At 30.9% G+C, this 24,298-nt stretch overlaps 1 protein-coding gene across 1 annotated transcript; it reads left to right on the top strand.

Annotated features, from left to right (window-relative positions):
- The first annotated feature begins 3,559 nt into the window (after positions 1-3,559).
- Positions 3,560-10,011, top strand: LOC134726219 (patched domain-containing protein 3-like). Its single transcript, XM_063590621.1, has 4 exons — positions 3,560-3,569; positions 4,066-5,073; positions 5,473-5,673; positions 8,526-10,011. Exons 1-4 carry the CDS (start codon positions 3,560-3,562, stop codon positions 9,905-9,907), a joined length of 2,601 nt encoding a protein of 866 aa, XP_063446691.1. The 3' UTR covers positions 9,908-10,011.
- The last annotated feature ends 14,287 nt before the right edge of the window (positions 10,012-24,298 follow it).

The raw sequence follows: 24,298 nt of genomic DNA, 5'->3' as shown, positions 1-24,298 counted from the left end.
AAATCTTCTTTTAGTAGCCAGTATGAGAATGTTTTCAAAATCGAGGGCATATATTTCAGGGACTGACTTCATGAAGTATCTGTAGATGACGGATATGCATTACTTTGAGTTACATAATCGCGATCGCCAATATGCTTACGTAATGTGTAAAAATCAAGAATAATTCAGTTTAAACACTTTACATACAATGCATTATTAAATTTAAATGATTACTAGATACGATTCTGCGTTAAAAGAAATCAAATATGTAAAAAAAAAAATCGAAAAGAAGGGACGTTTTTTAATCATTTGATTGTACTTGAAATATTTCTGGACTTGAATTCAACTTTTCATAACAACCCCACCATATGATTTTTTCAAAACCGGACAAAAATGAAGATCAGATGTTCACCTATCGCTGTATGTTAGGGATTGCATTAAAGTGAAAAATGAAGCGTCTTATTGAAAATGTCCCTCATCTATTATATTTCAGACACTATATTACTAAAATGTCTATTCAAATTCTGGGCCTGTTATCCATTTGTAGACGTTTGTTTCTAACTATTTTAATATTTTTTTTTCATTTCTTTTGATTTTAAGATGTTTGTGAGATTTTATTATGAAATGTATGATAATTATCCATTTTTTTTAAATCTAACTTATTATGTTTGCTTGTTTTGGTGACACCTTTTTGTTAATAAAAAAACATTCTATATGACTTTAATTAGATATTAAGCTAGCTATAATACTAGGTTAAATCTGCAATTTGTAACGTCAGGAAACGCTGTACGATGCCAGGAATATGACAGTTGTTTTCCATTTGTTTGATGTTTTTTAGCTTTTGAATTTTGTTAACAGATTTTCTGTTTATGATTTCAGTATTTTTTGTTATTTTTTTTTTTCATTTGTCATTTTGTGGCTTTTTATTTGTTACTATGTATATACGGTATTGGGTTTGCAAATTTTTTACCCATATTTGCTATAACCTACATATGTTTTCACACTGAAAGTATTGTGTAATGAGTTATCATAATACAATAACGTATTTGTATAGAAAACGGACAGGAATGGAGCACGGGAATAATTAATTAAATCGAAGTTAAAACTTTAAAAATAGTTTACTTCGATTTAAACAAGTAAAATAAATGTTTATTTTATAATGGACTTTCCATTAAGAATTTTCCTTGGTGTTCGGTATTTTGTTGTTTTACTTCTTATTTTAGGAACTTCGCTACTTATTGTGTGAGTTGTATCTAAATATTCTATGTTTTAAGAAAATATGGTTGATTTGTTTTATATTGATTCGAGTGAAAATAAGTTCTTTTCACAGTTTCATCTTTATTTAAATTGAATTGTATATCATTTATTTTATTTCAAAATGATAAAGATCAACATCGAACTCGTTTATTAAACCCGTCATATAGGAGACACTTATAACGCTATATGAATGATAAGCTCACTTATGCAAAATCTTTAGAAGAACAAACAGTTTTAAATTGGACAGTTTGCATATCTATTATACCAAAAACTGTACTAGGAAGTTCAATCACGACTAGATAAACAAGCTGTTGAGGTTGTCTTGACGAGGAAGAGGGTAAGACTAATCATATTGTAATATTTCTGAACAGGATTTTGTACGCTTATTCAAAAATTAAACCTACATTTGATTTTTATATCATTTAAGCTGTAATCAAATCTGTATAAAAATTTCCTTTACGAAGTAATATTGTTAATTTAACTTGAGTAAGCGTTAGAATAATAAAAAAATACAGTTATAAATTTTGCTTTTAAAATTATCACAAAATTTGACATTGATCAACGTTGTACTTATTCATGTCGGTATTAACTATTATTTTTTTTAATGTATTTTGTTTTCACCTCTGTTAATACTTAATCTTACCTTAGAGTTTCTGAAAGTTAGACAAGGAGTTTGAAAAGTACAGTGCATCAGGCATTAATAGACAAAAAATTGTGAATATCTGACAGATCTCTAATTTATGAAACCGAATTTTGTATAGCTACTTTCTTAACGTTTAATCTTATGAGAAATTAATTATTGAAAATAAAGAATACATTAACATACTTTTTTTTGATAAAAAGTAGAGTTTATTGATGCTAAATTATGAAACAGTCATTATTATTTTATTTCATAATACTTTTCATCTAATATTTTTTCTTGGATATGATGCAGAGTGTTAGTTTGCAAAATTTGTAAGTGATGAAATATTTTTTATCATTATTTTCTACAATATTGCATTTATTACATTATGCTTATAAAGTATTTTAAGCTTTTAAATATCTTTTTACATGGTAATATCTATTGCATCAATTTCCATTTGATATATCATTTTTTTCTATTTTGGTTGTTAAATAATTATATCAAATTGTTCTTAAATTTCAAAATGTATATCTTCCCTTTGAGGAAATCTTTCCTGCTAATTACTTCTTATGTAAGGTCAAATTAATATTCTATATATTTCGCGTGTTGTATCATTCTAAGATTCATTTATTGATTTTTTTTACATACCATTATATTTTTTTTTTGTGTAAACTTTTGCAGATTTAATTTTTGTTAGGTTTTAGTATGTTAACATTACTTTCATTAATTGTGTAAATTTTTACAATAAAAGATAAATGGTGTCACCCCGAATATAAGTTGTGTAATTTATTGTTTATTTCTTTCTTTGTTTCTGTACACGCTAGTTTATGTCGGTCAAATACATGGATCAATCACGAAGGAACTATACCATAATTGTGATGCCTATGTTTAATTGTGCAAAATATGTTTGAAAATCTATGAGGTTTTTGCGAATATCTTATTAGGATAACTAACTTTATTACAATTTTCCGGATAAATAGGTAGCTTAATTATCATCTATATAAACTGGTCTTTTTAATGTTGAAAAATTAACCGGGTTTTTAGTAACATGAGTAAAACGACGGGTGTCTCAAGTGAAACAGGATCTGTTTACCCTTCCGGAGCACCTGAGATAACCTCCAGTTTTTGGTGGAGTTCGTTTTGCTTACTCTTTAGTTTTCTATGTTGTGTCTTGTGTACTATTATTTGTATGTTTGTCTTTACCCCTTTTTAGCCATGGCGTTGCCAGTTTATTTTCAATCTATGAGTTTGACTGTCCCTCAGTTATCTATTGCCCCTCATTTGTTCAAACACCAAATATGTTTTTCATTCTAGATAAAGTTGAATATTAGTTTTCATATTTGGTTATGTATATAAATTATGACTAATTGTCTTACATAAAATTCATAAGAACTAGTTTGCCAGACATGATAATATTCGTATTATAGCTAGCATTGTTAATTTTTTCATCTTTGACATTTTCGAACTCAAAATTTATTGATCAAAGTACATGAATACTCTATACAATTTCAAAAAGAATAACAAATCTTAAACAAGTATAATTCGTGCAAAACTCAATTCAATAGTACATTGTGTTTTTGTTATATTATAAACAGTTCAATATCAAATATACAAGGCAATACTGCTAATGATTAAATTTCAAACACTTCTTTATGTGAATATGTATATTTAAAATAATTAGATTAATAGATAAAATTGAGAATGGCAATAGGTACATGTTATGTGTCATAGGGTCAACCACCCGACCAAAATCAGAAAACAGCCGAAAGCATCAATAGGCAACATGACAGTGAGAAAACCCTGCACCCGGAGGTGGACTTCAGCTCGCCTCTTAACAAAAATATGTACTGGTTAAGCATGTCCAGGAGGTCACAGGAATATAACAATCTGTGATTAGGTGAACAGATAAAAGGTTTCTATATTCTGGGAAAAACATTCTTTTGAATGGATAGCTATTTTTTTTATACAATTTTCAGGATCAATCAATGCTTATTTTCCCACAACCCACAAATTTATTTATTGGCCACATTAGCAAAGAAAAGAATTGAAATATTGACAACATCCCTACTGCAAAAGATTGAATGATATACTCCTATCATCCTATTTTCTGTTTACCTCAGCACAGAAATGCCTTTTTTCATATTCCTGTGACATCCTACGAGACATTCTTTATTATTTAAATTGCTTTTAAAATTATTTTTTTTCAGTGGTCATGTTTCTATCCAATTTATTTGAAGAAAGACTAGCTGGTACTTTTCATAAGTATGGACAGCTAATAGCAAGAAATCCTGTTCCAGCAATAATGTTTGCAATCATGCTGAATGGCCTTTTGGGCATTAACATTTTGTGGATGAGGTCCAATAGTGATCTGACAGTTTATACCCCTAGTAATAGCCAGGCATACAAAGATAGTGCGTTGGTGCGAGACATTTTTCCCGATTTCACTGGTACAAATTTCTATGAACAAAGCTTGCTTGATCTTGGCAGGTATGGAAGTATCATCATAAAATCACCAAACGATGGAAATGTATTGAACGAAACATTTCAATCATATATAAATACAATTATAAAAACGGTAGAAGAAATGTCGATCGAACACGAAGACCAGACTTATTCATATGAAAGTTTATGTGCACTTCGTAATGGTACTTGTGTCGCCAGTTATTCAGTATTGTTTTCTGACTATTTTTGGAAACAGGTTGCAGTGGGAAATGTCACCTTCCCTGTATTTATGACATACGATGGTAAGAAGGAAATACTAGATCAAACACTTGGTGGTGTTAAAACAAATGCAGATGGACTTGTAGTATTTGTTACAGCTTTGAAAATAAATTTCTACTTAAGGCAAGACTTGCATGCAAGCAATTCGTTAGCATCGAATTGGGAACAGAAATTCATTGATACATTTCAGTCTTTTGTGTCCAATGAAGACAATAAAAATATAAGTATTGCATTTGCTAATTCAGACTCTCTTGGCAAAGAACTAGATGCCAATACTGGTGGTGATGTTTCGTATTTTTCTTTAACGTTTACGTTGATGATTACATACGCCTCTTTCGTGGCAGCTGGTGGTAACTGTGTATCGAATACTGGACATTTAGGGCGTGCGGGAGTGATTGCTAGTGGTTTATCCATTTTAGGTGCCTTTGGACTTGGCAGTGCTTTACAAGTGGAATTTGTAAACATCGTTGGAGTCATGCCATTTCTCATAATTGGTATGCATACATTTGATTCTTGGAGAATTATGTATTAAATTTGTTTCTTACTTACGTTACACAAAAGAAGGGGAACAATGCTGTTAACTCCAACAGGTTAAGGGTTCATAACTAATTCTTACAAATACTGTATATACATTCATACTCGTAATTAAGGACATTAGAACTATATGCAAAACGGTGTGAAGGGAGACAAACAAACAAAATACATATCAATAATTAATGCAAATTTAACATATCTAGTTACGACAAGTCAATGTTGTTCTACGAGTGAACAAAAATTAAAAACATAAAACATGTATTCACTCACAACATCTCCATTTCATATTTCCACAGTTAACAACCACCTTCTTCAAACATAATAATGTGTAATCGTTACTTTTTTTTTTATCCTTTTAGGTATTGGTGTGGATGATATGTTTATTCTGATGTCAGGACTAGCATCTGCACCTTTAGGCAAATCAACTGAAGACCGTGTTGGGACAACTATGCAGTCAAGTGGAGTAGCTATCACAATAACATCACTGACAAATGTTACAGCGTTTGCGGTAGGGATGTTGTCATCATTTCAAAGCGTCAGAAACTTCTGTTTTTACTCTGGTAAATTTTCCATTATTCACATGTTATCTCCACGTTATTTTTCTATTTAGTTATTTTCAATAAGCACTTTTGATTTAATATTTAAGTCGTCAAATATGTAAATGCGCTACTGGCGTATCAAATAACGAGCCATTTGATGACTTTTTAATTACACATTTTGTGATGTACACAAACATGTATATCGTATCAAATAAAGAAACAGATGAATCTTCATAAAAAAAATCAGTTGATCCTACGGTACCGCGGTCAATTGTTCACAGCATTTTGAAAATACCGGCTATATTTAGGGTGTATATTTTAATTGAGAAATATCAAATTCAACACTATTATACAAGAATATAACAACTTCTCTTTAAAGTAACAGGACAATCGTGTTACCAGATTGAAAGAATATATCCAACCACAATAATCCATATTGTTGTTTTTATTATTTTTTATTCACACAAGTTCCTATATATTCAAAAGAAAGATGTGGTATGATTGCCAATCAGACATTTCTCAGAAGAAACCAGAAATCAACCGTCCGAAATTCAACAAGTAGAAAAGCCAATACAGCATGGTCAGCTATAAAATGACCGAAATGATAAATGTAAAAAAATTAAAATGAGAAAACTAACGGTCTAATGTATATACCAAGTAATGAACGTAAAAAAGGTAACACAACAAAAACGGCATCTACTAAATTACAGATTTCAGATTAGGAATATGCACATACATAATGTGACAGGGGAACTTCTTACATGGGAACCAACCCTCCCCTAACATAGGACAGTGGTATTAAAATACTAATTAAGAACAACCTATCAAAATTGCGTTAACAAGGGCGTTACTATTCAAATCGCAACAAAGCTGAAATACAACAACACAGAGTGGATGTGGCAGCAAACAGTCTAAAAGTACAGTTATAGCTTTTTTGAAGCCAATAACAATTTAACATAACAAGGCAATAACAATCAAAACCAAGGAGTAAACAAAGACTCACAAAACCAAAGGAAATTTACATCAACAATTATATATAATAATTTAAAAACAACACAAACTCCACTAAAAACCGGAAGTAAAATCAGGTGTTCCCGAAGGGTAGTCATTTCTTGCACCGTATACGTCACCCGTCGTGTTATTTCTTTGTTAAGTTTGGTAACGATGGAAGATTATTATGACCGAGGAAGAATATCAGACATGATTTCTGACACACTTTTGTCATAATAGATAATCAGCTTATGATGGCGACCGTAAAATTTCTTGAGTGATGACCTTAATTTGATTGATTCATAGCCCTGTGTCACAAATTTTGAGAAAGCAATATTCCTCGTTCAACAAAATCAACGTACTTTAAGCTAGCTCTAGTGAGACATATATACTCCATATGCTGGTGCCACTGAGATGTTGCTACACAGTAATGGAAAGTTGACTATAGGAAAATTAGAATCATAGCGTTTGTCATAAATTTTGGTAACCATCAATTACCATCAGCAGTCATTTCGAGAAAAGGTATAAATATGAAGCAGATTTATCTGTGTTGGTAGTATCTTTCATTATTAAACGTAAGTAATCACTGAATCTATTGTTATTAAGAGACAGTACATCATCAATATATCGAAAGGTGAAATTAAAAGACTGGGCTAATTTCTTTTCTCCTTTCTGTACAATCCCTTGGATAAATTCTTCTTCATAGGAATACAAAAACAAATCTGCAAGTATAGGAGCGCAAATGGTACCCATTGGGATTCCAATAGTCTGTTTGAAGACCAAACCTCAAAACTCAAAAAATATGTTGTCAATTGAAAAGTCCAGCATGGCAGTTATATCCTCGTCGGTATAGTTTTTCTATGATTTTCTAAAAAGTAAGCTGAATTCAAGCCCAAAACTTGATATTTAGACTGTCTAGTGCCCTTTTTGTAAAAGAAACAGAAGCTGACGAGTTTTTTCAGTCGAACTTTAAGTTTAATATGTGGAATAGTGTGTTGAAAAATCAAAGGTTTTAACAAATCATGTATCTAAGGTAGAAATATACGGTTAGGAATGTAGTTTCTCATTTTGGCCATGGTAGATTTTTTCGAATATTTAAATTATTGTGCAATAAAATTCATTTTTAAACAGCTCTCGAATAAAGTTCTTAAAAAACCACAAGATTTTTTTCACATGTTTTGTGGTTTTTTTTTCTGTTTGAATTTCCGTATTTTTAGCAAGAACAAGTCCAAAAATAATTGAAGTGTTTACAAACACTTTTTTTTCGCACGACATTTTCCGACGCAATTTTACAAACAAATGAGATGGAAGACAAGTTTTTTATTTGATATCTTGAGAGATGTATGTAAACAGTTTCAGAACAGGTATCAATCCATCAGAAATTCTACTTTTGGGCATTTTTTTGTGAAACATGTGACATCTTTACAACCCCTTGTTTAGCAATATTTTATAACATTCAAATGCAGATTGTTGCCACGGATGCACCAACAAGAAATTTGGTTCGACCATTTTAGCTACTGAAAATCAAATATTTTAACATATAATAACATTCACATGCACATTTATGACATAAACGATAGGTTTAATTTGAAAGTAAGGAAAAGGGGATGGTAAAACCTATTTCAATAAATTTACTTTTTCCGAACTGTTTATTGCTACATAAGACTGAATAATCAGTCAATACACATCCATCATCTAATTTTGAATTGTTATCATTACGTTACGTTACGTACTAAAATAACATGATTATAATAGGTCTAGCAGAAACAAAGATTTTATTGTATTAAAACATCAAACTGAACTGGATACGCAGGTAATATATTTAGATATGAGTGTGTTTGCTGTCATAAAGCAAGATGTCAATCATACAATTGCTATTTCAGGTTTGGCCGTGCTACTGTGTTATGTCAATCAGATGACTTTTTTTCTTGGTTGTATGAGCATACATGAACGAAGAGTTGCAGCTCAAAGACATTGCATTACATGCCTTACAACAAAAAGCAGGGAAGAAATGAATAGCGAAGGAGAAAGTTGTTTAAAAACAACATGTTGTGGTGGATCCCCGCCTTCCTCGAGAAGCGACCAAGAAAGTTTTTTTCAAAAGTTTCCATCAATTGCATTTCCTAAATTGGTCTTATGGTTTCCATTTAAAGTTTTAGTAATAGTAGGCTTTTTGGTTTATTTGGGATTCTCAATATGGGGAGTTGTTCACTTAAAGCATGGTCTTCTACTCCGTAATTTGGTGTCAAAATCATCATATTACCATTCATACAGTATCTGGGATTATGACCATTTTCCATCACAATTTATCGTTTCCTTCATTTTTCCCTCACATGTAAATTATGGATCGATCGAATCTCAAGAGCCATTTGCTGATCTTTTTACTAAAATCAGACAGGATCAGGGCATAAATACAGAAAATGAAATTAACTGGATGATTTCATATAGATCGTCAAATATTTATGACAATTCATCTGAGCACTCGTTTTGCTTGAATTTAAAAAAATACATTTTGAATTCATCGTTCTCAAATGATGTTATATTTAGCGACAACTGTACCATTTCACATTCAAGAGTTCACATGGTTACAAATGATATCAAAGACTCATATATGCAAGGAGAGTTGATGTTGCGGATAAGAAAATTAACGGAAAATTCAAACTTAGGAATATTTTCTTTCTCGCCTGCTTTCATCTATTTTGAGCAGTATGTCGCCGTTCTTCCGAATACACTTCAGACAGTTGGTATATCAGTGGTTGCTGTTCTTATTGTAACTAGTATATTCCTGTCAAATGCATTAGTCATTTTGTTAGTAACCTTGTCAATGGCATTCATAATGTTGGGAATTTTCGGTTTCATGCATATTTGGGGACTTTCTTTAAGTTCGATTACTATGATTCATCTAATAATGAGTGTCGGATTTTCTGTTGATTACACAGCACATATATGTCATGCTTTTTTAACTGTTGATGGGGAAAATAGAAATGAGCGGGTAAGTGAAGCAATCATTTTGTCAGGTGGTCCAATATTTAATGGGGCCATGTCATCATTGATTGGAATTATCATGCTCGCATTTTCTGAATCTTACGTTTTCACTTCTTTCTTTAAAGTAATGGTTCTTGTAATTTTGTTTGGTCTTGGCCAGGCAATTTTTTTTCTCCCTGTTATTTTGTCACTTATTGGGCCTAACAAAACTCCAATGCAAGAAAAGAAAACAATATTTACGAAAGAAATGCATGCACATGTAAATACAGGATTTACTTAACACGACAGTCGCTTATAAAAGAAAGAAAAAGATCGACTATCGATTTATAATATATTATCAATTTTATAAAGCTTTTTTATATTGGGATCTCAAAGTTTCAGTTTTAGAATATTCACTTGCTTTTCTGGTTGAACGATCCTCGTTAAGTGCTTTTGAAGGTTTGACATATGATTTTTCAATGATAACCTGCATTTGCAATAAAGTTAAGGACTCGTTAGACACATTTTGTATAGATTTATGATTTACTGTTTTCTACAAAAAGATTATTTGGTGAGGATATTATTTAGTATTCGAATTCATAAGATCTAAATTAAACTCCTTGTCTAAATGTCACTCATCATAATTTCAAGTTCTCTGCTTCTTTTCTTTTTTATTTAAGCATTAACAATTCAAAAGCGAGCAACGTGATGCATATATCTCCTTTTGTTAGTGGTTTTGTTGCAGTGTTCATGAATGGAAAAACGAGTTCTTCATTTTATTTATTTGTAAATATGATGATCAAGTTGCAGAATTACCTAAAGCAGTCAATTAATAACAGTTTTGCTAACAAATATCATTTTTATAGTTTGAAGTTCTCTTTTGTGTATAATAACCATATATGTATACCAATTATCTGTATAACTAATAATTATCAATTACAATTGTAAACCGGACAAAATGTTTCAATCAATAAAACATTTCTTATCATCACCCTTTTCTTTTGTTTTATCATAGCTTTGCTTACAAAAACTAAAGTAATCTTAAAACATTTTTCACATAATTTGTTGTGCAGATCTGTGTATAGATAGTTGATGTATAATTTATGTTTGGACATGTGCACATTGAGGACAGTGTCTGAGCAGATAGTTGATGAACCAGGGCTATGTCATAGATCGTGTTGTTTGTCATACATCCTTGAGCTCAGATAAAACTCAATGTTTACATGTAGTTTAAATCATGTGTTGTCTACATGCAGTCGATAATCAAAGTGTGGGTTAAGTGTACATAAAACTATGCATTTTGAACATTATTTATTTTACAATGGCAATTTAAAGAAGAAATGATTTTTAAATTAAATTGATATTTATAACAATTATTAATTAAGTTCTTTACAGAAATATTTATGTAAACTTGATATATTTATTTGTTGTAAAAAGAACTTTACGCAGCGTTATTAACCCCCTATCAAGACTCAGAGCATCATCATTGTCGAACACATAATTCATTTAATAAAGTCTTACAGAATCAACTGGACGTATACAGAAATATTTGCCACTGGTCTTTACTCAAACAACGATTTATTCATAAATGCGTTACTATAAAAAAATGTGAGGTAAATTGCATTTACTGTCTAGTATCTAAGCTCCGTTACAATACACGTAGGAATTAAATCTAAACATACCCCCTCCTTTTGCCAAATACTCCTTGGAGAAGAAATATCTTTAGAAACAAACAGAAAAGATAGAGTGTAGTGATTTTTAACATCTCAATCCTTTCTTCGTCTCGAAGCACGCTGCTGCAGCCTACGTTTTCTAATGCGTAATCGAGACATCTTTAGTATCTTTAAACTACTGCAAATCATCAAAATGGCTTGCATAAAGCAGCAACCACTTTCCTTCAAATAGGGGATGGTATGTTGTTTTATTTTTTTTCTGAATCAGAATTTCGAGCGATCGTTTTTATTCATATTGTTTCGATGCAATCGAATAATGTTTTTTTCAATATTTAACACTTAAATGTATAAAAAAAACTCTGGATTCAGAATTTTTTTGTTATCATCTGTATGAACAGAATATTGTTTTTTTTTTAATTATTTTTTTTTCATCAAATTTTGAAGTCAAAAGGTCGTTCCCTAACCGCTCAAAAAGTTGTTCGAAAAATTTGCATTCGGTTCTACGTTATGAACATTTAATTGACATTTAGTTTACAAGTTTGAACAAATCTTATGTAATCTGTACGATGTTTTACGTTTGAAGTTAGATTCAAAACAAACCGGACATAGCTATATAATATAGTTAATTGCTACATCAGTTTGCTATAAATAAGTATTGCAATGTGCATTGTTAGTAATGTAATATCAGTATTTAGTTCAAATATAATCTTAAATCAATCCTAATACTATCTTATTTTTGAGATAAAGTTTTAGTCATTCAAATGTGACGTCATTTTTGTGTTGTTTCAGAATTTCAAATGTGACGTCATTTTTGTGCCTTTTCACCACTTCGTATGTGACGTCACTTTTTCAATGCAAAAAGTGATAAAAAAAAGTGACGTCACATACGAAGTGGTGAAAAGGCACAAAAATGCGTTGAGGCCTTGACTAAGTCGGGTGTGTCTATTTTTTGTGTTTGTGTAAACATGTCTACTGTACATGACGTTTGGTGTAAACATGGCTTTAGACAGTCTCATTTGTTCACACAAAAAAAGTAAACGAACTCTTGTTATTAGAAAAAAAATCAAAAAGTGGTATTACTGTGTATGGATACGCTGGGTTTGAATAATATTATATGGTTTACAGTCATCTTTAACGAAATTGTAGGCCAGTTCACCAAGAAATCCCGATACAAAAACCTCAGTAGAGGCGCTCAAATTCTGCTGTATCCAAACATAAATAAGTCGAGATGTGGTGTTTAAAACGTTGAAACAAACGTACATATGCATGCGTCAAAAATTAAGTATACTGCTCCCGAAGACATCAAAGGAATACACATAAAGATTTTATTCTAAAAAGATATAACGAAAGCCCTCAATTTCAAGTTTATCACAGTTCAACCGTGAGATAATACTTCATACTCAAAATAGACAAAAAAAGGCATGTTTATGTCAAGGAGATGTTGTAATCTTTGCTGAATTGACAAAATCCAAAAGGGCATATATTATGGGTTTTAATGTTATCACCACCATGTGACAGTAAAACATGTGTTCGAACATATCAATAGATATTTTAATCAGGTCTCTAAACAAAACCTTAATTGTATGCAGTAGCTGTATATGCAATATTTAAACTGATTAGAAATTTATATGTACATATCTGTTAATTTAAGTATCCAGTATTATGAAGTTATGCATACAAGATAGGTCAATTTTGGTATTTTTTAAACAAAATAAATGATTAATCTTAGAATCCTGCCTGCAGAGAAATATAAGCGTATATTATACAGGAAATAACAATCACTAACTACGTTGTAGCAGAATTGTATCAAACCCAGATACAAAAAAATCACATTAACCTCTCCAATTCCACATTTCGTATTTTAACATCAAATACAAGATCTCACATAGTACAAAAGTAATTAATAGTTGTACTTAAACTATTTACACTTAAACAAGAATATTACAGTTGCAAATGAAAAAAAAACATGATCACTAGTACTCAACTTACCAGATATATTAATATGTTATTTTATATTTTCAAAGTTAATTCAAATTCTATGTACTGATACATTTGTTGTAGACTACGTTTCAGATAGATATGTCTTGTAGCTTTTTTGTCCATTTGCGAATATTGCATATTACTATTGAACTCCTATCCACCTTGTTTTAAGAATTTCTTTTGAGACACAAAGAGTTATGACAATTTCGACCAAATTATTTCATAAACCATAATCACTTTTTAAACATCATCCCACTTTTACATAATTCCTCCAATTCAAATGAATTGAGGTCTTATTGTGAGTAAAATTCTGTTTTCATTTCCTCTGTATAAAAGAGGGACGAAAGATACCAAAGGGACAGTCAAACTCATAATTCTAAAACAAACTGACAGCGCCATGGCTGAAAATATGCATTGCCATGGTAAAAGTCTAAACATCATTTTGTTTAACTATGTGAAAAGGTGGCCTCTTAAAAAAAAGATGTTTGCTATGACTGTTTGCATATCTGACTTTAATATTTAGATTTTTACGACTGCGCTCTATGTATCGTAAGCCCTCATTTGTTTGAAATGTGAGCATCGGTATTTGTTTTGTTTCCCTTTTTTAAAATTTATATATCAATCATTTTTTTTATTATTAAAGTTTGTCAACACTATTCTATTTGTGTTTTTTACATGTCTTTTTATCAAAATAGAGTTTTTTTTATTTAACTTTAAAGATTGAACTTAATACTAGTAAACCATGTCAAATACTACACTTTTTCGAACCGAACTTTTTACAACATCGATAATCTGATGTAAACAATTATTGCGTTTTATGACACTCTAACTGTTTCTTCTAAGTAGCCATTGAGATTAGAGTTGATAATCATAATAACTATACATGAATTTAGATATCTTATGTTGTACTCAACTTTTACGTGTATGTACAATCTGTCTGCAATTAAATATTTTATAATGAGAATGAATATGTAATTATCCTTTTATGTGTGCCCCATCATTCTCTCAATTGTAGGCCAGTTTGTGTACTAGAATCTAAATAAGACACATAGCACATATTCTTAGTTTTTACTCCTTACATTTTCACTTTCAAAGATTATATTTGACACATAATGACATTGCATGTATGTTTCCTTGTAGTACATTATTTTGATGGGCAAACAGCAATCTAGCGTCCTATTGAAATTGACACTCATTACACAATGAAATGTAACATTCATGATGACACGAGGCCCCCCAATAAAGTGCACCGGTAAATTAAAGAAAAACTTTATGGAAATAGTGTTTTCGTCATCCTAGCTAAGAACTCTAATTAGGTCTTTCCACTTTTCTGTGGAAAGACCTATTGTTTTTCTTCTGATTATTTTTTTTTCTTCTGCCTAATTTTGTTCTTGCGATAAACATTTGTTTCGCAATATGTCGCTTAGATATTTTGTATATGATATCGAACAGTTTATGCGCTTTTGAAATTTACCCTGCGTAAACAAATACTTTTCTTTGTAGGAGTTATCTCCCCAAACACTGTTTTCCTTGTTATCGCATCTCCTTCGCAACCGTAAAAGATTATGACAAATTTATTTTACAAAATTGCTCGTTATATCCTTGGCATGATTTGTCCTATTTTGACCGAAGCGATATGACCGCTCCATATGAGAGTTATTTCCCCTTATGCATCTGATATAAGTGATATGAATTTCTATCTTATAAATCATAAGTGATAGAGACCTAGGATCTTTTGATTTGAGGTCTTTGGTCCCTACAAATGAAAATTAGGTCAAGGTCAAAGGTCAAGGTCATATTCTAATATTTGAATTTGGCTTATTTTCACTTATATCCAAAGACTGTATAAGATATCAACAAATTATTTTTACTAAATTGTTAGTTGCGACATGTCGTAAGATGTAAATTTTGATTGCAAGCGTACGCTGAATGTAAAAGGGAGTTTTCTCCCCTCTTGTATTTAAAAATACGCGTTTGGTGATATAACTCATTAACTAAATATAATTAAGACCTATGGTCTTTTGATTTGAGGTCCTTGGTTTATGACCTTGAAATTGATCTCAAGGTCATAGCTTAATTTGACGTTCTAGATTTTGACCTTTGCTTTTATTCTATATGTATACATGATAAAGATATACAACTTTTAGAAAAAGGTATCAAACCATTTAACCTTGAAAAAAACAACCGGAAGTGACCTTTTGTAAACCGGAAGTAGCTATTTTTTTGTACTTTCTTAATATAAAAGTATATAGAACCAGATATTTTTGGAATTAATGTCAAGTAAATATTCAAATATAATCGGAAGTAACATTTTTCAAACCGGAAATAACAAATTATCTCCCTTATTTAAAAAAAATGTATGGAAACAATATATTTTTGGAATCAGCTTACTAGGAGCTATCATTTGACGATTGAAATGACATTTTAAACTTAGTTTCTCAACTTTTCATATCAAAATACATTGTTTTGATGGAAAGACCTTCAATTGTTCTCTGAACAATTGGTTTTTAATTATAAGTATGGAATGCTTCTTTTTGTAATTTTATTGTGTTGCAAAGGCGTTGACCATGCACACATTTGTAAAACGATCAGCTTCCATGCTTCATACAAAATGTACTTCAATCAACGCTTTAACATCCCAACAAACTTATTTATGAATTCCAATGAGATTTTTTCCAAAACTTCCAGCAGTGCAAAAATCATTAGAAATATATGATTGTATCATCAATGCACTAGAAACAAAAGAAATTTTCGAGGATGTTTTGGTAATTTTCGAAGGCTTTTGACAAAGTGTGGTATGTTTGTAAACTTCATAAAATGAAAGCATATGGCATTGAGGAAAATCTGTTAATCTAGCAACCTTTAGCAAAGAAAACATAAGGTTATTATTAATCAATCATCCTTGACTTTTTGCAATGTTTCAGTTTGTGAAGCCAAAAGATCAGTTCTTGGTCCTTAAATAAATATAAATGATATTGTTGAACAGTTAACTTCTTTATTCAGACGATTTGCAGATGACACCTCATTCAGTTACTCGGGTCATGACGAGGAACTTATCTTATCAGTAGTAAGTCGTGACCTGAAACAACTGATGAATGGTCAAGAAAGTGGCTTATGTCTTTCAATCTTGAAAAAAAAACCAGAACTAATGATGTTCTCAAATAATGAGATACAAGATCTCAATTTTACTGTGAATATTAAAAAAAATCAATTGTGCAATTTCATAAGCATTTATGGGTAACATTTAGAAGTGACGCTAAATGGAACAATCATGTTGAAAATATATTAAATAGTGTTAGAAAGCATCTGAATATACTGCCAACACTTAAATATCAACTTAGCCGACAAAATTTTGAAAAATTATATCTAGTATTTCTTTGATAACTTTTGAATATGCAACTGACGTATGGGACAATTGCGGAAAAGGTTTTTTAGTTAAAAGCTACAACTTGAAGTTGCTCGAATTGTAACAGGCTTATCTGTTCTCACATATTGTGACAGTTTCTTAAACGAGGATGGTTGGGAAACATTAGAGAAAAGAAGAAAAGGAAGAAAACCACAATTGTTTTGTAAAATTCAGTATATTTATGTAGTCTTGTGTCCCACTAAAATTTAAAATACAAATCAATATCCATTGCAAAATTTATTAGATATTATGTTACCATTGTGCAGGCTGGCACTGACTTCCCAATCATTTATACATAAAACAACTAAACTTTGGAATAATCTGAACATTTCATTTCGAAATGTAGACTCATTATCAAAATTCAAAGAAGAATTAAAAAACCACAACATTGGAAATGAAAATAAAATTCAACAACATTATATGGTCCCAGAAAATAGAATACTAAGTTTAATCTTAGCCCAATTTTGATGTTCTGCATCCTTCTGAATAGTGAATTGTTAAGAATATATATTATATCTGATCCAAAATGTAAACGGGGTTAAGATTTTGAGAACATGCATCATTTTTTCTTTGATTGTCCATTGATTTTGCCATTTGATTAGAGACTTTCCGTTCAATTCAATATTTTTGTGATTTTACTTTTTTCTATCTAAAGGAAAGGGCTATTTGGTTTAATAGTCTTAGCTGGCTTCCCAAAAGCTGCGATTTAGACATATAACTATTGGTTTTGGAAAGAAATTGTTTTCCAAGATCAAGTTGTGCAAATTGTTAAACAAGTATTCAATTTTATAAAAAGATCATAACGATTCCTCGTAGTATATTATCAAAATTATTATGAACATAAATGGCACTGCTCATTGCTGAAGGCCGCACGGTGACCTAGAGTTGTTACTTTTTGTTGCATTTAGGCTCTTGTGGAGGGATGTCTCATTGGCAACTATACCACAACTTCTTTTTTATATTTAGGTAAAAACCATCCTGTTCTGTGTCGTCATCACTTTTTTTCTTTTTTCGATAGAGTGTAGTTATATTTATGTTGTTTATATTATATAGCCAATAACATTTAAAACCAAGGAGTAAACAAAGACATAACCAAAGGACATTTACATCAACAGTTATAAATAATAATAAAGAAACAACACGAACTCCACTATAAACCGGGTGTGAAATCATGTGCTCCAGAAGGTTAAGCATTTCCTGCACCGTATACGGCACCCGTCGTGTTATTTCTTTGTTCAATTCTGTAATGATGGAATGTTATTATGACTGAGGAAGAATATCAGATATGATTTCTGACACACTTTTGTCATATGGACAATCAGCTCATGATGGCGACTGTAAAATTTCTTGAGTGATGACCTTGATTTAATTGATTCATAGCCCTGTCTTAACAACTTTTGAGAAAGCAGTATTCCACGTTCAACCAAATCAACGTACTTTGAGCTAGCTCTAGAGTAACGTTTCAATTCAGATAAAGAAAGGCAACAGTAGTATACCGCTGTTCAAAACTCATAAATCCATGGACAAAAAACAAAATCGGGGCAACAAACCAAAACCGAGGGAAACGCATTAAATATAAGAGGAGAACAACGACACAACACCGAAACGCAACAGCACACAGAAACGGACCAAGCAACAGACAATACACCACGAGAATAACAAATATAACATCAAAACCAAATACATGAATATGGGATAGACAAGTACCGTGCCACGTCTTATCTCAAAAATAAGAGAAAACAGAAACGACTCAACGTTAAAATGCATCACACACACAGAAACGAACAATATTATAACAATGGCCATCTTCCTGACTTGGTACAGGACACTTTTAAAGGGAAATAAAAGTGGTGGGTTAAACCTGGTTTTAAGGCATGCCAAACCTCGCACTTTAATGGCACAGTTAAATATAACATTAAAATGAAAACAGACACATACACTCCATATGTTGGTGCCGCTGAGATGTTGCCAAACAGAAATGGAAAGTTGACTATAGGAAAATTAAAATCATCGCGTTTGTCATAAATTTTGGTAATCAACCTACCATCAGTAGACTTCGAGAAAATGAAGGAGATTTATCTGTGTCGGTAGTAAGTTCACTTGGATATATTAAATGTAAGTGATCACTGAATCTATTATTGCACTCTCACGTTCATGTATTGTTATATAAATAGTGTAGTTTTGAAGATACTTTCTTAGTATCCATTACTTGTGTCTGGTCCATTTTGCTTTAAGCAAATTATTTTTTATTTAAGACTGACAGCGTCAGTCTCAGATAAAGCCTCCTTTTACATTTTTGATTTTATTTTTCTTAAAATCTCATATCTGAAAACGGGGAGGGGCACATTTACTGCCCTAACTATTGGAGTAACTTGTGCTTAAATTCTCAAAATGTTCCGAAAGAATAACAATCAAATACACCCTCTTTCTTTTCTGACATATTTAAAAATTGTGAAAACTGATACAAAAAGGGTACCATTCGCAGAGTGATTACTTTTTATTCTGTATCAAGATAACTTAAAGGATCATATGTTCTCCTTAAGAATAAGAAAATTTATATTTGAAATTCAAAATGTATTGAAAGATGTCGGATAATTAGGTCAAAAAAGTTTTAAAATTCTCTGTGGTATCTGCCTTTAAATCAAAATGAACAATAACAAGAAACCCTAAAAAAAACAATTGTTTTCTTTCTTTTTAATAATAAATATCTTATATTTCCGTCAAAATTTGTCAGTGACATGTATGCGTATTGGTGGTCTTTGAAGATAAACGGAACATATTATTTGGCGATTTTTGAAATATGTAATTGGAAAATTTAAACAGAGTTGTTAATAATTCTTAAGGAAACGAACTATCATGTATATATTGATTAACTTTTATCAATGGTAGTTACAGTGTAATTATCCATTATTATAAATTTTCTCAAAGGTTACTTTTTGCACTCGTTTTGAGAAAATGTTGTTGGTATGGTTAACATGACGATACAGAATCAAAAGGGAAAAAAAAGAAATCATCGACACTTAAGTTCGGGCCATATTTAATTCAAAACTTGAAATATAAAGACATTTGAAGACGGGTCATGAATTGCTATTCTGCAATGACTTTCTTGTTTCTTACAACGACAGCTGATTCTTAAGTCTTAAACAACGAACAATATGAAATATCAAGCGAGATGATAATCTTCACTTTTATTTATAAGTTATAAGTATAATACAATAGTTCAAAACGCTCGACTGTACACGATTTGATCATTTTTTAAAAGCAAATGTCTTCACTTTAAGTACCACTTTTGTCAGACGTGGTAATTTATATCACTGAATTATCTTTTTGATTGCATTAGTCATCTTTCTGTAGAATTTATAAAGGTGATTTAAGAGTATCCATCTTAAAGGGAAAACTATCATACTAAACACATAGTTATATTCTAAACTTGTTGTCTTTAATCATTATCTTGGATATTGTTCTAAGAACAGTCTTGATGTGCAGTTTTAAGAAAATGTAATGAACTGCGTTGAGCTTTTATTAGTATGTCTGAACAACGTATAGGTATAGAATATTTGTTAATTTTTTTTCTAATAGATTTTTTTTACGTTTTATGTAGAACTCATGATATCAAGCGGATATCATATGTTCTGATCTATGTGTCTTTCCGTTCGCCAATCCCCTTCCGATACCTAATTAGGGTTTGGCCCGGTTTGAATTGTTCTCTAAACATAAAAATGGGATAATACAAGGGGCACATAGTCTTGCTTCAAAAGTTTATTATATGTGCAACAACACAGAAGAGTGTTTTTCAACGATTCGTATTAAAGAGTTAAAAAGTATATAACAGCATATAGTTATAGGTATATCAATATTTTGTGTACATACTTATTTCATTACATTTTATCTTTATTGCAAGGAGAAAAAATAACAAAACAACAACAAAAAAGTACAAATTTTCATTTTTACTAAAAATGCAGAAAACTTAATGGTATTGTCCCTGTAACTTAATATTCATACACGAACTGTCGCTTAAAATCCCAATGGTCAATATTAGGTATACCGTTCGCGTTCAAGTAGAGTACATTAATAAGTCCTCTCATTCCATGAAATATATACCAAAGCAATCCTCCATTTAGCAGGTTTTAAACATCTGGCTTCAATCTGATTAAGTTTTCGTCCCAATTGTTTTTAGTAAGATTCATCTATGGTGATATGACTACCCATGGTATTTTGACAATAATACTGGTACCTTTGATAACTATTGACTCCGATTCTAAAACTTGTCTAGAAATGCGATCACGATGAAGTTGAGCATTGTTTTTCTTATAGATAGTTCAGCTAAAGCGTTACCATCAAATGTGGCGATAGATTCCTTTCAAAAATGTTATGATTCATGTGTGTTTCTGTTGTAGTTTCGGTTTGATTTATTGCTGTGTTTATATATCGTATATTGTTCATAGTCTTAATCCTACTAAAATTGCCTTTCGAGACCTCTATTGTCATGATTTGTTTTAACTGGTAATGTGAAAATATTTGTATATAGTTAAAGATTTTCTTTTCTTTACATAAATGCGCCACTGTGTGTGCTGTCTGTCATTGATAGAAGATTTTCGTTTATTGTACTGTGGTTTGCATGCTGTCCCGACTATATAATTTGTTTCATCGTTTCTCTGGAATAATGTTTTTAAACTTGGTTGAACTCATCATTTGTTTATTACCTATGTCAATTCAGGAAGATGGCAATTGTTATCCAATAATTTGTTTCTATGTATTTTGAAGGTTTATTTGTTGTGTTTCAATGTTCTTGTTGTTCGTTTGATTACCTCTTATGGTTGGGATGTTTCACTCGGTTTTATTTTGTAGCCCGGATTTATTTTCACTCAATCGATATATGACTCTTAAATAGTGGTATACTACTGTTGCCTTTATTCATCACGGTGCATAATTATTTATGCTTTCAAGAATATACCGATCCAACTTGCAGACATCTTCATCTTGTAACACCGCTTCCTTCAAACGCAATATCAGTATGTATTGCTTCCATAAGTGTACGACCATAATTTTTTATGCATCATATTTTGAAGGACCATGTAAAGAGAACCTTGTATAAAATTAAATATCACTTGCATTAGGAATTGACTAGTTCCTAATGAAATAAAGAAAAAATATAATTTCAACATAATAAAAAAATATCTACCTAGAGAAAAAAAAACACAATTACAGCATGAAAACCTGAAATGAGGTTATGTACATATACCAATGTTATAGATATAGGAAGATGTGGTTTGAGTGCCAATGAGACACCTCTCGTTCTAAGTCACAATCTGTAAAAGTTAATCATTATAGGTTAAAGTACGGTCTTCTACATGGAGCCCTGGCTTAGACCGAACAGCAAGAATGATATAGGTACATTTCAGTTAATCAAAACTGTATGAATTTCAAAGATTTTTATTAAGTCTTTTTTTCTCATTTCAAGGTACTCTTACTTGCTCCACAAAAAGCTACAGTAGCTACACATTAATTTTCAATAAACTCTACTAAAATAAGCCAAGTAATTTACAATGTAGTCTTCTATGAAATAAGTATATTCAAAATAATTGTTAAATTTATATTGATCTTCAAACTTGTTTTTAGACCCTTACTAATTACTTTTTACAATCAAATATAAAAACAAAGTACTTTTGATCAATTATGTAAATAAAATGGTATTTCTTTCCACAAATCTGTTTGAAACGAAATTGCTTTTGTATTAGGACGTATTTAAAACTGTCTTTTATAATTAGCAAATCAACGCACAACCGTCCTTAATCGGGTACACCCACCCAAATATAAGTTATTTAAGGAGTTTTTGTCTATCAATTCTATAATAAATGAAAAATTTTATTATTCAGAAATGTAATGAAATTGATAGCTATCATCCCAATATTCAACTTTTATACAGAAACACCATTATTGACATCTCTGAAATTCTCATTCAATTTGGACAAAAAAAATTGTTCATAATCAAATCAATAAAAAAAAAGTTTTACCTACATATGCATAGAAATGCAAATCAAATTAAAAAAGGAAAGTTCCTCCTAGTAACATAGAAGGATCAATCCCAATAAACAATCGAAATCAATATAAGTTTAGCAATGAATAATCATTATGTAATACAAAGCCTTGGGTGAATTGGGGATTTTCCATTGACCCAAGAATTTCAATAAATCACGACATTATCTTCATTCTTCCCAGTAACGCATTTAATCCGGCCTAATAGATTAATACAAAATAATGTATGGTGTTTTCGTAGAACCGCCTTCCATTTGTTAAATGTAATTGGATAGATAATTGTAAAAGGTTGTTTTAGAAATTAAAATTTCTGATTTGTAGTTTATCTCCTCAGTCACGCGCCAATCAAATCAATTGAAATGCCAAGTTAATACCAGCGTTGTAGAACACTGAAAACCAAACATTAATATCACCGTTGACAACTTTGAATATTCAAATCTATTTTAAATATTAATAAATGGTAGTTATACTTCCTGGTAACATTTAAATGTGGTTTTAATGATTCAACGTTCTGATTGCATGTATGACTCCTCAATTGCGTTTCCATCAAAACAGCTGAACGGCAAAATCTATACAGAATCAGTCAGGCCAATTTGTACAAAATGAAACCAAATGTTCACATTACCTGTGACTTTAAATCTAATTTACAAATGTATATATGAAAATAAAATTAAACAAATAGTAATTTCTACTAGTGGCATAAACGGATCAAATATAATAAAACAGAAATGACAACATGTAATCGAGTATTCGAGTATTGCCCGATAGAACCGAGTATCGAATAACAAAACGATACTCGAATAATCGGTTTCCAGTTAGAAAATTTATGTCTAGTTTTTTTATACAATTGATCTCATTAAGAACCTCTTTCGTGAAATTAAATAGACATCACTGATTGATCATATTAGTAAATACACAACACCTTATCGCTATTTCCGGCTGACCCGAGAATCTATCCCGCTTGAACTATTGGCGTTATATTACAATCAGCTTTCTATTGTGGCGTCAGATATTTTGTATTATGATGTAAGCATTTCCCGGGAACCTAAGTAATGTCCAAAAAGGGCGGACCAATAGCGAAAAGGTGTATATATGTTGTGCTTAATAGTCATCTTAAATGCTTCAAAATATGTGTACTATACCCAGGCTAACATCGATACCGTGAGAGCAAATATTTTTGTCGGCAAGACTAATTTACAAAGTTGCAAAACTTACTGTCCCCAATAATAATAGTGGACAAAAAATTGCCAAATAAAATAGATTCGTCGCATCCTCTTGTCTTCCACAGTGAAAAGCAAAACGTCTAATCCCTAACCGTATTCAAACATTAAATATGTTTCCTTAATGGTTACCAAAAAAATTGTTTGATATAGTTTTTCTCGCTATCATTTACAAATAGGTGTTCATTAAATCATATGGACTAGATACATGTTTTTTTATACTTAATAAGTACTTGTAGGTAGGTGGGAATGAAGCTATTAATATTTTTTTGTAATAATTCCTTATCCCAGATACTGTAAACCAACTTATTGTTGCGAGCGACTTATTTTCGCGACTTTCACGAGTAGAAAAAAACGCTGATATAAACAGTCGTGAA

Source organism: Mytilus trossulus, chromosome 7 (genome assembly GCF_036588685.1).
Source record: "Mytilus trossulus isolate FHL-02 chromosome 7, PNRI_Mtr1.1.1.hap1, whole genome shotgun sequence".
Taxonomy (NCBI): domain Eukaryota; kingdom Metazoa; phylum Mollusca; class Bivalvia; order Mytilida; family Mytilidae; genus Mytilus; species Mytilus trossulus.
The sequence above is the reverse complement of the archived record's forward strand: the minus strand, read 5'-3'. Positions and strand labels throughout refer to the sequence as shown.